Genomic DNA, 14,059 nt, shown 5'->3' on the forward strand with positions numbered 1-14,059 from the left:
ATTTGATCCTGTTAATATATAGAAGTAAAAACTCAACGTATAACAGTGTATTCACATTGATATAGAAGTAAAAACTCGTTGTATGACAGTGTATTCACATTGAATACAAGTATATTTGATTCTGTTTACATGTAGAAGTATAAACTCATAATATAACAGTATTCACATTGAATACAAGTATATTTATCCTGTTTACATATAGAAGTAAAAACTCCTGGTATAACAGTGTATTCACATTGAATACAAGTATATTTGATTCTGTTTACATATAGAAGTAAAAACTCATAATATAACATTTTATTCATATTGAATACAAGTATATTTGATCCTGTTTACATATAGAAGTAATAACTCATGGTATAACAGTGAATTAACATTGAACACAAGTATATTTGATCCTGTTTACATAAAGAAGTAAAAACTCAAGGTATCACAGTGTATTCACATTGAAGACAAGTATATTTGATCCGGTTTACATATAGAAATTAAAACTCATGGTATCACAGTGTATTCACATTGAATACAGGTATATTTGATTCTGTTTACATTTAGAAGTATAAACTCATAATATAATAGTTTATTCACATTGAATACAAGTATTTTTGATTGTGTTTACATGAAGAAGTATAAACTCATAATATAACAGTGTATTCACATTGAATACAAGTATATTTGATCATGTTTGCATATAGAAGTAAAAAGTAATGGTATAACAGTGTATTCACATTGAATAAAAGTATATTTGATTCTGTTTACATGTAGAAGTATAAACTCATAATATAACAGTGTATTCACATTGAATACAAGTATATTTTATCCTGTTTACATATAGAAGTATAAACTCATGGTATAACAGATTATTCACATTGAATACAAGTATATTTGATTTTATTTACATGTAGAAGTATAAACTCATAATATAACAGTGTATTCACATTGAATACAAGTATATTTGATTCTGTTTACATGTAGAAGTATAAAGTCATAATATAACAGTGTATTCACATTGAATACAATTATATTTGATTCTTTTCACATGTAGAAGTATAAACTCATAATATATTATTGTATTCACATTGAATACAAGTATATTTGATCCTGTTTACATATAGAAGTAAAAACTCATGGTATAACATTGTTTTCACATTGATATAGAAGTTAAAACTCATGGTATCACAGTGTTTTCACATTGAGTACAGGTATATTTGATTCTGTTTACATTTAGAAGTATAAACTCATAATATAATAGTTTATTCACATTGAATACAAGTATTTTTGATTGTGTTTACATGAAGAAGTATAAACTCATAATATAACAGTGTATTCACATTGAATACAAGTATATTTGATCATGTTTGCATATAGAAGTAAAAAGTAATGGTATAACAGTGTATTCACATTGAATAAAAGTATATTTGATTCTGTTTACATGTAGAAGTATAAACTCATAATATAACAGTGTATTCACATTGAATACAAGTATATTTGATCCTGTTTACATATAGAAGTATAAACTCATGGTATAACAGATTATTCACATTGAATACAAGTATATTTGATTTTGTTTACATGTAGAAGTATAAACTCATAATATAACAGTGTATTCACATTGAATACAAGTATATTTGATTCTGTTTACATGTAGAAGTATAAAAACATAATATAACAGTGTATTCACATTGAATACAAGTATATTTGATTCTGTTTACATATAGAAGTAAAAACTCGTGGTTTCACAGTGTACTTACATTGAATACAAGTATATTTGATTCTGTTTACATGTAGAAGTATAAAATCATAATATAACAGTGTATTCACCTTGAATACAATTATATTTGATTCTTTTTACATGTAGAAGTATATACTCATAATATAACATTGTATTCACATTGAATACAAGTATATTTGATCCTGTTTACATATAGAAGTAAAAACTTATGGTATAACATTGTATTCACATTGATATAGAAGTTAAAACTCATAATATCACAGTGTATTCACATTGAATACAAGTATATTTGATTCTGTTTACATGTAGAAGTATAAACTCATAATGTAACAGTATATTCACATTGACTACAAGTATATTTGATCCTGTTTAAATATAGAAGTAAAAACTCATGGTATAACAGTGTATTCACATTGAATACAAGTATATTTGATTCTGTTTCATTTAGAAGTATAAACTCATAATATAACAGTGAATTCACATTGAATACAAGTATATTTGATCCTGCTTACGTATAGAAGTAAAAACTCACGGTATAACATTGTATTCACATTTATATAGAAGTTAAAACTCATGGTATCACTGTGTTTTCACATTGAATACAAGTATATTTGATTCTATTTACATGTAGATGTATAAACTCATAATATGACATTGTATTCACATTGAATACAAGTATATTTGATTCTGTTTACATGTAGAAGTATAAACTCATAATATAACAGTGTATTCACATTGAATACAAGTATATTTGATCCTGTTAATATATAGAAGTAAAAACTCAACGTATAACAGTGTATTCACATTGATATAGAAGTAAAAACTCGTTGTATGACAGTGTATTCACATTGAATACAAGTATATTTGATTCTGTTTACATGTAGAAGTATAAACTCATAATATAACAGTATTCACATTGAATACAAGTATATTTATCCTGTTTACATAAAGAAGTAAAAACTCATGGTATCACAGTGTATTCACATTGAATACAAGTATATTTGATCCGGTTTACATATAGAAATTAAAACTCATGGTATCACAGTGTATTCACATTGAATACAGGTATATTTGATTCTGTTTACATTTAGAAGTATAAACTCATAATATAATACTTTATTCACATTGAATACAAGTATTTTTGATTGTGTTTACATGAAGAAGTATAAACTCATAATATAACAGTGTATTCACATTGAATACAAGTATATTTGATCATGTTTGCATATAGAAGTAAAAAGTAATGGTATAACAGTGTATTCACATTGAATAAAAGTATATTTGATTCTGTTTACATGTAGAAGTATAAACTCATAATATAACAGTGTATTCACATTGAATACAAGTATATTTGATCCTGTTTACATATAGAAGTATAAACTCATGGTATAACAGATTATTCACATTGAATACAAGTATATTTGATTTTATTTACATGTAGAAGTATAAACTCATAATATAACAGTGTATTCACATTGAATACAAGTATATTTGATTCTGTTTACATGTAGAAGTATAAAGTCATAATATAACAGTGTATTCACATTGAATACAATTATATTTGATTCTTTTCACATGTAGAAGTATAAACTCATAATATATTATTGTATTCACATTGAATACAAGTATATTTGATCCTGTTTACATATAGAAGTAAAAACTCATGGTATAACATTGTTTTCACATCGATATAGAAGTTAAAACTCATGGTATCACAGTGTTTTCACATTGAATACAAGTATATTTGATTCTTTTTACATTTAGAAGTTTAAACTCATAATATGACAGTGTATTCACATTGAATACAAGTATATTTGATTCTGTTTACATGTAGAAGTATAAACTCATAATATAACAGTGTATTCACATTGAATACAAGTATATTTGATCCTGTTTATATATAGAAGTAAAAACTCAAGGTATAACAGTGTATTCACATTGATATAGAAGTAAAAACTCATGGTATAACAGTGTATTCACATCGAATACAAGTATATTTGATTCTGTCTACATTTAGAAGTATAAACTCATAATATAACAGTGTATTCACATTGAATACAAGTATATTTGATCCTGTTTACATATAGAAGTAAAAACTCACGGTATGACAGTGTATTCACATTGAATACGAGTATATTTGATTCTTTTTACATGTAGAAGTATAAACTCATAATATAACAGTGTATTCACTTTGAATACAAGTATATTTGATCCTGTTTACATATAGAAGTAAAAACTCATGGTATGACAGTGTTTTCACATTGAATACAGGTATATTTGATTCTGTTTACATTTAGAAGTAGAAACTCATAATATAACAGTGTATTCACATTGAATACAAGTATGTTTATCCTGTTTACATATAGAAGTAAAAACTCCTGGTATAACAGTGTATTCACATTGAATACAAGTATATTTGATTCTGTTTACATATAGAAGTATAAACTCATAATATAACATTGTATTCACATTGAATACATGTATATTTGATCCTGTTTACATATAGAAGTAAAAACTCATGGTATAACGGTGTATTGACATTGATTTAAAAGTTAATACTCATGGTATCACAGTGTTTTCATGTGACGGATGGGGAATCCGCAATATTGTTTCACGGAAAGAAAATAAGACACAGAACGACTTTAGATTGAATATGGAAAAAGAGTTTATATTTTTTTTGTTTCTCAGCGAAAAAGACAGGACTACACTTTTTAGAATGTCACCGGCAAGTCCTTTTTTCGTCTGCTTCGCTGCCACAGTGCCGCTTCTCTTTTTCTTTGGCGCTGGTGCGCCACAGTCCGGCCGGCCGGCGGAATCAATCCTGCGGGCGAGGACCTGAAATGTAGCATAATTTAAGAACGGGGCGGATTAGTACGGATCGAGCGGTCTTGACGGCAGCCTTCCTTATAACGTTATCGCTACTGGGAAAGACTTTTGTTATCTGTCCAGTAAGCCACTCTCCTCTTCGAGTGTTTTCGTCCATTATCAAGACGTTGTCGCCGACACGGAGCGGTCGGACCGATTTGTCCCACTTCTTCCTTTCAATCAAGCTGGGCAGGTACTCACGCATCCAGCGTCTCCAAAACTGGTCGGTAATGAATTGCGCCTGCTTCCATTTTCTTCTTGAGAGTCCGTCAAAGGCGCTTTCAGAGTCAGGGGCCTGGTGTGGATTTGCACAGCCCAAGATAAAGTGAAAGGGAGTGAGAGGCTCTGGTTCTGCCAGGTCGGTCGGGACGTTCGTTAGAGGGCGGGAGTTCAACAAGGACGCGACTTCTGCGAAAACTGTCCGCAGAACTTCGTCGGTGACGGATCGATTTTCCAGAATGGCCTTCATGGCCTTCTTGCTTGAACTAATTAGTCTCTCCCAAATGCCACCAAACGATGGTGCTGACGGTGGCGAAAAACGCCAATCGATCCCTCGGTCAATCATCTCAGTTGTAACCCGAACAGAATTTAGGTTGTTGATTCCTTCTCGCAGCTCCTTTTCTCCCGCGACGATGTTTGTGCCATTATCGCTGAATATCACTTTAGGGTGACCGCGGAGGGAGATGAAGCGGCGCAGTGCCATTATAAAAGAGTCGGCATCCATTGTGTCTAGTACCTCTAGGTGCACGGCCCTAGTGGAGAGGCAGGTTATTAGCAAACCATATCTTTTAACAGTTCGCCGACAGACGACGACCTGAAAGAGACCAAAACAATCCAAGCCGATGTTAGTAAATACGCGGGTAAATGCCTGGAGGCGTTCTTTCGGTAGACTGGCCATTCGAGGAGCCTGTGGCAGCGCATGAAGGACTCTTCATTTCACACACTTTCCAAGGGTTCGGCGGATCGCTCTTCGTCCCTGAAGAAGATAAAAATTTTGCCTCACAACACTCAGCGTATGTTCCACGCCAGAATGGTGGACTCTGAAATGACAATCTTCGATTATCAGTTTGGAGAGGTGGTGGTCTGCTGCTATGATGATTGGATGACGAGTACGAGCAGGGAGCTCTGCGTGTTGAAGCCGCCCGTCTACCTTCAATAAACCGTCGACGGGGTCGATGTATGGCCCCACTCGCTTCAGGGTCGAATTTCTGGGAATCGAGGCGCCCTTTGCCAGAGCATCGGTCTCGCGCGGAAATGCCTCTTCTTGCGAGATGGCTAGGCAGAGGCGAAAGGCATTAGCAAGCTCATCGGCGGTTGGTTCCTTGACGGAATCCGGGTCAGTCCGTAGCGCTTGGGCGACATCACGTTTCAAGATGTTGAGCTGGGTACTTTGAGCAATTAGTTTAGATACTACGAGAAACGACGGGTACGAGATGGTTATACCACGCTTAGCTGACCGACACTAACGACTTGCTCCGTCTCATCATCATCAAAAACGGAAGGCGGATGGAACGCTACTGGGACGAACGCTGGATCCGACAAAAACCTAGGTCCGGTGATCCATTGACAGTCTGGCCCAAAATCTTTTGGAACAACGCCCCGTGTGCAAGCGTCCGCGGGATTGTCTTCGCTGCAGACATAATGCCAATGGTCTGCCGACGTGTGTGCAAGAATTTCATTTCTTTTTGCCGTGACGAACGCTGTTTGACGAGGGCGGCTGGTGCGCAACTGATGTAGCACTATTTCTGAGTCCGAATAAAACTCCGTCGCGGAGATGATGAGCCGAAGCTCCTTCTTGATAATTGCTGAGATTTGAACGGCCAGGACGGCGGCTTTTAGCTCGAGTCGCGGAATCGTAATAGGGGTGAGAGGCGCGAGGCGGCCTTTTGCCATAATAAAACTGACGTGCGTTCTGCTTCCGTACTTCACGTGAAGATAAGCGACGGCTCCGTATGCTACTGATGAGGCGTCTGCAAAAATAATTAGCGTAAACACTGATTTGTCGAGAGGAAATTCGGTCGGGCGGAAGCAGCGGCTGACATACATAAGAGACAGCTTGTTCAGTCCTTTCGTCCATTCTTTCCACTTTGCCAGAACTTCTTCAGGCAATGGGTGGTCCCAGCCACGAGGCATTTTCTTCTCGCGCTCTAATCGATGGATATGTTGAAACAGGAGCCTCGCTCCTGACATCACTGGAAGGCAAATACCGAGAGGGTCGAAAGTCAAGGAAATGGCTGATAGCAATTCCCGCTTTGTAGATACTTCGGGCATTTGCTTTACCCTGATTCTGTAAGAGTCGTCGATGAGATGCCACTCCATGCCAAAAATAAAGTCAACCGGCGAGGCGTTCGGGTTAAGATCCGCTATTGGTGTCGATCTAAGATGCGCTGGTATACTGTTGATAACTCGCAAGGAAGATGAAGCAAAACCGGTTAACGCGAAACCACCAGACGCGAGAGATTCCGTCACATCTTTCGCAAAATTTAAAGCCTCCTGCTCAGTTTCGAAAGAGTCACAAAAGTTATCGGAGTAAAAATTGTCTTTTAATCTGGTGGCAACGTGGGGAAAACGGACGTTGTCGTTCGCTGCGCGTTGCAAGGTTTGAACGGCGGCAGATGATGCACAAATTTCACCAAATACTAACGTCGTGAACTGGTACGTGAGGATCGGAGAATTGCTGCCAAATTTGCGAAAAACGAAGCGTTTAAGTGACTGATGTTTTTTGTCAACACCGATACGATGGTAAAATGAAGTAATATCGGCCGAAAGGGCGACGGAATGCTGGCGCGCTCGAAGTAGGATACCAACCAGATAAGGAATAGATTGGGGTCCACGCAATAGAAAACAGTTGAGAGATATTCCCTTGTAACGAGCGGCGCAGTCGAAAACGACTCGAATCTCTTTATCCGGTTTGTTGTTGTTTACGACGAAGAAATGCGGTAAATGCCAAATAAAACCCGCCGGTTTGTCGATTTCTGACCGATCCACAAGGACTACAGTGCCGGAAGCGATGAGATTATCTATCTTTTGTTCGTCTTGTTTGGCGAGGCCACGCATATTCGGGTCAAGAAGGCGACGTTCAAGTCCATAGAAACGCAAAAGAGCTTGGCTTCTGTTGTTGGGAATTAACGGGTGGTTCGGTTTTACTGGCAGCTCGATCTGGTAACCACATTTTAAGCGCGTCATAGACCGATTGATGATGGCTACCATTTGATCGTCTTCGTCGGAAATGGAGTTAGCAGCTGGAGGCTCGGGTGAATTTTTGCATGGCTTTGCTGATTGCGAGTTTCCCGAAGCTTCGAAAGCCGACGAGTGGAGTTGTACGTAACCTAAATTAACGCTTCGCTTCTTACTAGGGCCGGTAACGAGACATCGAGGTATTTTGCCAACAACGGCCCAACCGAAGCAAGTCTGGTGCGCTGTAGGGCCATCTTCACCTTCGATCGGTAAGGCGACTCGGAGCGTTCGATGAGCGGATGGAAAATCCATTCCGATTAAAACTTCGACTTTGGACGAATCGATACTAGGAAGTTCGAGGCCAGACAAGTGTTCCCAATTAGTTTTGATACTGGGCCAATCAATTTTACGCCGGGACAGAGTAATTTTTGGGACGACTAAGACGTTGGACGCCTCCAAGGTTTGTTTCCCATCCAGTGAGCTAAGTTTGAACGTTAATACATTGGATTCGATTAAAAGCGAGTCGTAGAACGAACCGAAGCGAACGAGCAAAGTTGGACCTTTCAGATTTAGCGAGTTTGCCAAGTTGCGTGTTACGAGGGTTGCTTCGCTACCCGGATCAAGGACAGCATAGGTTGTGCGAACTGAGTCAAATGTTTCAACCAACAGTTTAACAATACCCAATAAAACTGGCCGTACACCGCTATCTATGGATTTAACGAGAAGTACGTGAGGCTTGTTACCTTTATTGGTTGATGATTCCGGAAACTGCCGATCAGCTCCGTGTAATAACGAATGGTGGGGCCCACCACATTCTTTGCAACCAGCGTTTAGTCTTCTGCATTTTCGTGTAATGGCCGCGAATTAGACATTTGAAGCAGTGGTTGTTGGAGGCGCATAATGCGGCGCGAGCATTGACAATAATTCGTTTGAAAACGTTACACATCTCGAGCTTGTGGCCTGGATTCTCCTTGCAGGCAAGACATTCTGGGAAGACTGCTACATCCTATAACGATTGCGCAAGGATAGTTGGGTTGCGGTTGTTATAGTTGCTGCTGCCCGATTGATTTTGATTGCTGTTGTTTCTATTTGTCGAACCGGGAGCGGGTGGTTTTGCTGCGTTCGCATTACCCGTCGAAGATAGTTTGGCACCACGAAGCTCTTCCGCACCAACAATTGCGTCGATCCAGCTGTCAAAGTCCTTTAGTGATGGAACTCGTCTCAATTCGTAGGCATACTTGCCCCAATCAGTATGAAGATTAATCGGTAGCTTGACGTGGAGGGAGCCAACTACCGTGAAGTAAGTGAACAAATCGATGTGTTCAGGGCCTACGCTCGAAACGGCGTCATGCACGGCAGTTGCCATGTGAAAAAGGGAATCAAAGTCACCGTTCTTGAAAGGTAGAAGCTGTAGGAGGTACTGATTATGCGCTTGAATAATGAAGGCTGGGTCGCCGTATTTGCTTTGGAGCTGAGCCCACGCTGATTCGAACGAATAGCCGCCAGTGAAGATATGTGCCATTCTTCGTTGGATACTCTCTAGCAAAGTTTCTTGGAGCGAAAGCAGTTTCACTGACTCCGCGAAGTCTGTGTCGGCTAGAGTGGCTTTAATACCAGCCGCATATTTCGGCCATCTACGGGGATCGCCGTCAAACTTAGCTACTACTAGCCTTGGTTCGCGATAGGATGAATGATGACGCGGCGTAACAGGAACTTGATGACTCATATCGCTGATGTTAGGGTTTGTTGGCACGAATGCCTTAGGCAGATTGTTCTGATAAGTTTGCAATGGAGACGAAGTTAAGTGGTAATCTTCGAACGCTACAGCTCCGAGGCCCGCAAGAAGTTGCGATTCGCGACGGATTCGCATCATAAGATCCTCTTGTTCTCGTTCGTTTTTTGTCGCCAAATCTTTGACTTCTCGTTCTTGCTGAACTTTTTCTGGACCAACAAGAACTCGAGATCGAGCTTTCGTTTTTTTCGCTGCCGTTAATTGAGCAGTAGCGTCAAATTTCTCATCAGGTACGTTTAGATGGCTGGGGGTATCTTGCGGTTCAGGCTGTTGAATAGCACCTGAGGAATCGTAAGACTGAATGGTATTGCTGAGCGATTCCGTTTGGTCGGCGCGTGGATTAGAACGATTAGGTTCATGGCCGCTGTTGGATACATTCCATCCCTGACGACCAACCCTCACTTGACGGACGCGATTGAGTGCTTCGACGCAAGTGTTATGCAGCTGCTGGATCCTTTGCAAGTACGCTTGGGCGGCCTCCAGTTCTTCAGTGTCAAGGTTAGCAGCAGCCACGAAACGCTCGTGTATATCGACGAGCTCGTTGAAGGCATCAGTTAGCGTTGGCATAAAGTCGTCGAGGTCGGCGCGAGACGCGGCGTTGCCTATTAAAGTTCGGGCTCGCTTTACGGCGTTGGTGTGTTTGCGCTTTGCTGTCGTCCGCGCGGCAAACAGGGCCTGAGCGTCGACCATGTGATCTTGGCCCTCGTCGGCCATGCTGGGAAATTAGCGAGTATGAAGCAGTATTGGGAGTTCGTCTTATACGATAGCGTAATTTTCGTTTGGTGGCGTAGTTCTTTCGTGTAACAGCCGGCGAGTATACGAATCAATGAGATTGGGGAAAAGTGTCAACTATCCGAACTGGCCAGTGAATGTTTGCTGGACTCACGTAATTGACGGGAATATGTTTTTCGATTTGTTCGAAAAACCTGTAAATGAGTAAAAGATTCGTTAGTTTGGTTGTAAAGAGTAGTACCGAAAGAATAGGATTGATGTTTTGTCCGATAGATAGTAAATTTCGATTAATTGTAGTGCGATAAGTTCGAGTTCGTATAAATTGTTCGAATAGGTAATTGGTAAAATAACGATTCCGGAAATATTAGTTCGATTGGATTAAAAGTTCACGTTCGATGCTTACCTCATAACTTGTAAATTAAAGCATGCGTTACTTTGTAATTAAGTGCATTGATCACTAGAACGCCGCGTGGCAGATTACCTCAACTAGAGGTATATAGTTATATACCTCTAGTTTAGTACGCCTACCACTACCTTTTCATTCAATGATTTCAACAAGAAAACTTTTTTTTTTTTTTAGAATTTAAACAAATAGGAAAACATAATCGCAGTAGAACAAAAAATGGAATGAATAAGGGAACGCAAAGGTTAAGTGGGAAGAGGCAGGGTTTGAAAAAGAGGCAGAGGGCAGAGGAGAGAGAGGAGAGGAGAGAGAGGGGGGAAAAGAGGAGAGTGGAAGAGGCAGGGTTTGAAAAACTTCTCTTTTCTTTAGCGCCCGATTGCAAAAATGGTAAAATTTGGTTTGCGGGTGGAGGTACGTTCGAAATGTACCGCATTGCACATGGCCGCTCAAAATGGATTTTTTGGAACCGACATTTTCATGCATTTTTTCGATAATTGCACTTAGATTTTAACAAATTTCATAATTTACGATTGAGAACTCGGTGGCTAGTAGCAGTATACCATACAGAAGAAAACGGCCGCCTGCCGTTAAGTAGAGTGGGACATACCTTGAGAGATTTTCTTCTGTTTCCACTTGTCACCTGAATTGTTCGTCAAATGGGTTTCGGCACCAATGTGACGGATGGGGAATCCGCAATATTGTTTCACGGAAAGAAAATAAGACACAGAACGACTTTAGATTGAATATGGAAAAAGAATTTATATTTTTTTTGTTGCTCAGCGAAAAAGACAGGACTACACTTTTTAGAATGTCGCCGGCAAGTCCTTTTTTTCGTCTGCTTCGCTGCCACGGTGCCGCTTCTCTTTTCTTTAGCGCTGGTGCGCCACATTTCACATTGAATACAAGTATATTTGATCCTGTTTACATATAGAAGTAAAAACTCATGGTATCACAGTGTATTAACATTGAATACAAGTATATTTGATCCTGTTTACATATAGAAGTTAAAACTCATGGTATCACAGTGTATTCACATTGAATACAGGTATATTTGATTCTGTTTACATGTAGAAGTATTAACTCATAATATAACAGTGTATTCACATTGAATACAAGTATATTTGATCCTGTTTACATATAAAAGTAAAAACTCATGGTATGACAGTGTTTTCACATTGAATACAAGTATATTTGATCCTGTTTACATATAGAAGTAAAAACTCATGATATAACAGTGTATTCACATTGAATAGAAGTATATTTGATTCCGTTTACATGTAGAAGTATAAACTCATAATATAACAGTGTATTCACATTGAATACAAGTATATTTGATCCTGTTTACATATAGAAGTAAAAACTCATGGTATAACAGTGTATTCACATTGAATACAAGTATATTTGATTCTGTTTCCATGTAGAAGTATAAACTCATAATATAACAGTGTATTCACATTGAATACAAGTATATTTGATTCTGTTTACATGTAGAAGTATAAACTCATAATATAACAGTGTATTCACATTTTATACAAGTATATTTGATTCTGTTTACATGTCGAAGTATAAACTCATAATATAACAGTGTATTCACATTGAATACAAGTATATTTGATCCTGTTTACATATAGAAGTAAAAACTCATGGTATAACAGGGTATTCACATTGAATACAAGAATATTTTATTCTTTTACATGTAGAAGTATAAACTCATAATATAACACTGTATTCACATTGAATACAAGTATATTTGATTCTGTTTACATGAAGAAATATAAACTCATAATATAACAGTATATTCAAATTGAATACAAGTATATTTGATCCTGTTAACATATAGAAGTAAAAACTTATAATATAACATTGTATCTTCACATTGAATACAGAAGTATATTTGATCCTGTTTACATATAGAATTAAAAACTCATGGTATAACGGGTGTATTCACATTGATATAAAAGTAAAACTCATGGTATCACAGTGTATTAACATTGAATACAAGTATATTTGATCCCATTACATATAGAAGTTAAAACTCATGGTATCCCAGTTAATTCACATTGAAAACAGGTATATTTGATTCTGATTACATGTAGAAGTATAAACTCATAATATAACAGTGTATTCACATTCAATACTAAGTATATTTGATCCTGTTTACATATAGAAGTAAAAACTTCAGGTATGACAGTGTATTACATTGAATACAAGTATATTTGATTATGTTTACATGTAGAAGTATAAACTTATAATATAACAGTGTATTCACATTGAATACCAGTATATTTGATCCTGTTTACATATACAAGTAAAAAATCAGGTTTGAACAGTGTATTCACATTGAATACAAGTATATTTGATTCTGTTTATATGTGGCAGAAGTATAAACTCATAATATAACAGTGTATTCACATTTAGTACAAGGTAAATGTTTGATTCTGTTTACACATATAAGTAAAAACTTATAATATAACATTGTATTCACATTGAATACAAGTATATTTGAATCCTGTTTACATAGAATTAAAAACTCATGGTATAACGGTGTATCTACATTGATATAAAAGTTAAAACTCATGGTATCACAGTTTTTTCACATTGAACAGTACTCAGCTAGTCCTGTTTACATATAGAGTAAAACTGATGGTATCACAGTGTAACATTATGAGATACAGAGTATATTTGATCCTATTACATATAGAAGTTAAAACTCATGGTATCATAGTTAATTCACATTGAATACAGGTATATTTGATTCTGTTTACATGTAGAAGTATAACTCATAATATAACAGTGTATTTACATTGAATAAGTATATTTGATCCTGTTTACATATAGAAGGAAAAACTCATGGTATGACAGTGTATTTTCATTGAATACAAGTATATATTTGATTATGTTTACATGTAGAAGTATAAACTTATAATATAACAGTGTATTCACTTTGAATACAAGTATATTTGATCCTGTTTACGTGTTGTGAAGTAAAAATCATGGTATAACAGTGTATTCACATTGAATACAAGATATTTGATTCTGTTTACATGTAAGTAAAAACTCATAATATAACAGTGTATTCACATTGAATACAAGTATATTTGATCCTGTTTACATATAGAAGTAAATACTCATGGTATAACAGTGTATTCACGTTGATATAAAAGTTAAAACCTTATATATCACAGTGTATTCACATTGAATACAAGTATATTTGATTCTGTTTACAAGGAAGTATAAACTCATAATATAGCAGTGGTCTCATTGAATTCGAATATATCTTTGATCCTGTTTACATATAGAAGTAAAATCTCATGGTATCACAGTGTTTTCACATTGAATACATGTATATTTAATCCTGTTA

General features: G+C 36.9%; 2 protein-coding genes across 2 annotated transcripts; both read right to left on the reverse strand.

Moving 5' to 3' along the window:
* Window positions 1-4,544: 4,544 nt before the first annotated feature.
* LOC116925000 lies at window positions 4,545-8,757 on the reverse strand. The gene is made up of 4 exons (XM_045167764.1): window positions 8,714-8,757; window positions 6,052-8,609; window positions 5,745-6,004; window positions 4,545-5,408 (listed from the first exon to the last, which is right to left on the reverse strand). The coding sequence occupies exons 1-4, from the start codon at window positions 8,755-8,757 to the stop codon at window positions 4,545-4,547; spliced, it is 3,726 nt and encodes a 1,241-aa protein (XP_045023699.1).
* A 20-nt stretch (window positions 8,758-8,777) lies between these two features.
* Window positions 8,778-10,277, reverse strand: LOC123468107. Its single transcript, XM_045167765.1, has one exon. It carries the CDS (start codon window positions 10,275-10,277, stop codon window positions 8,778-8,780), a length of 1,500 nt encoding a protein of 499 aa, XP_045023700.1.
* Between the last annotated feature and the right edge of the window lie 3,782 nt (window positions 10,278-14,059).

Source organism: Daphnia magna, unplaced genomic scaffold, assembly GCF_020631705.1.
Source record: "Daphnia magna isolate NIES unplaced genomic scaffold, ASM2063170v1.1 Dm_contigs289, whole genome shotgun sequence".
Lineage (NCBI taxonomy): Eukaryota > Metazoa > Arthropoda > Branchiopoda > Diplostraca > Daphniidae > Daphnia > Daphnia magna.

Coding starts and splice junctions, on each gene's coding strand:
- LOC123468107 (XM_045167765.1), bottom strand. CDS start 10,277: ATGGCCGACGAGGGCCAAGATCACATGGTCGACGCTCAGGCCCTGTTT.
- LOC116925000 (XM_045167764.1), bottom strand. CDS start 8,757: ATGTCTTGCCTGCAAGGAGAATCCAGGCCACAAGCTCGAGATGT. Junction 8,610..8,713: donor AGGCCACAAGCTCGAGATGT/GTAACGTTTTCA, acceptor ACGAAAATGCAG/AAGACTAAACGCTGGTTGCA. Junction 6,005..6,051: donor GGAGCAAGTCGTTAGTGTCG/GTCAGCTAAGCG, acceptor CGTTTCTCGTAG/TATCTAAACTAATTGCTCAA.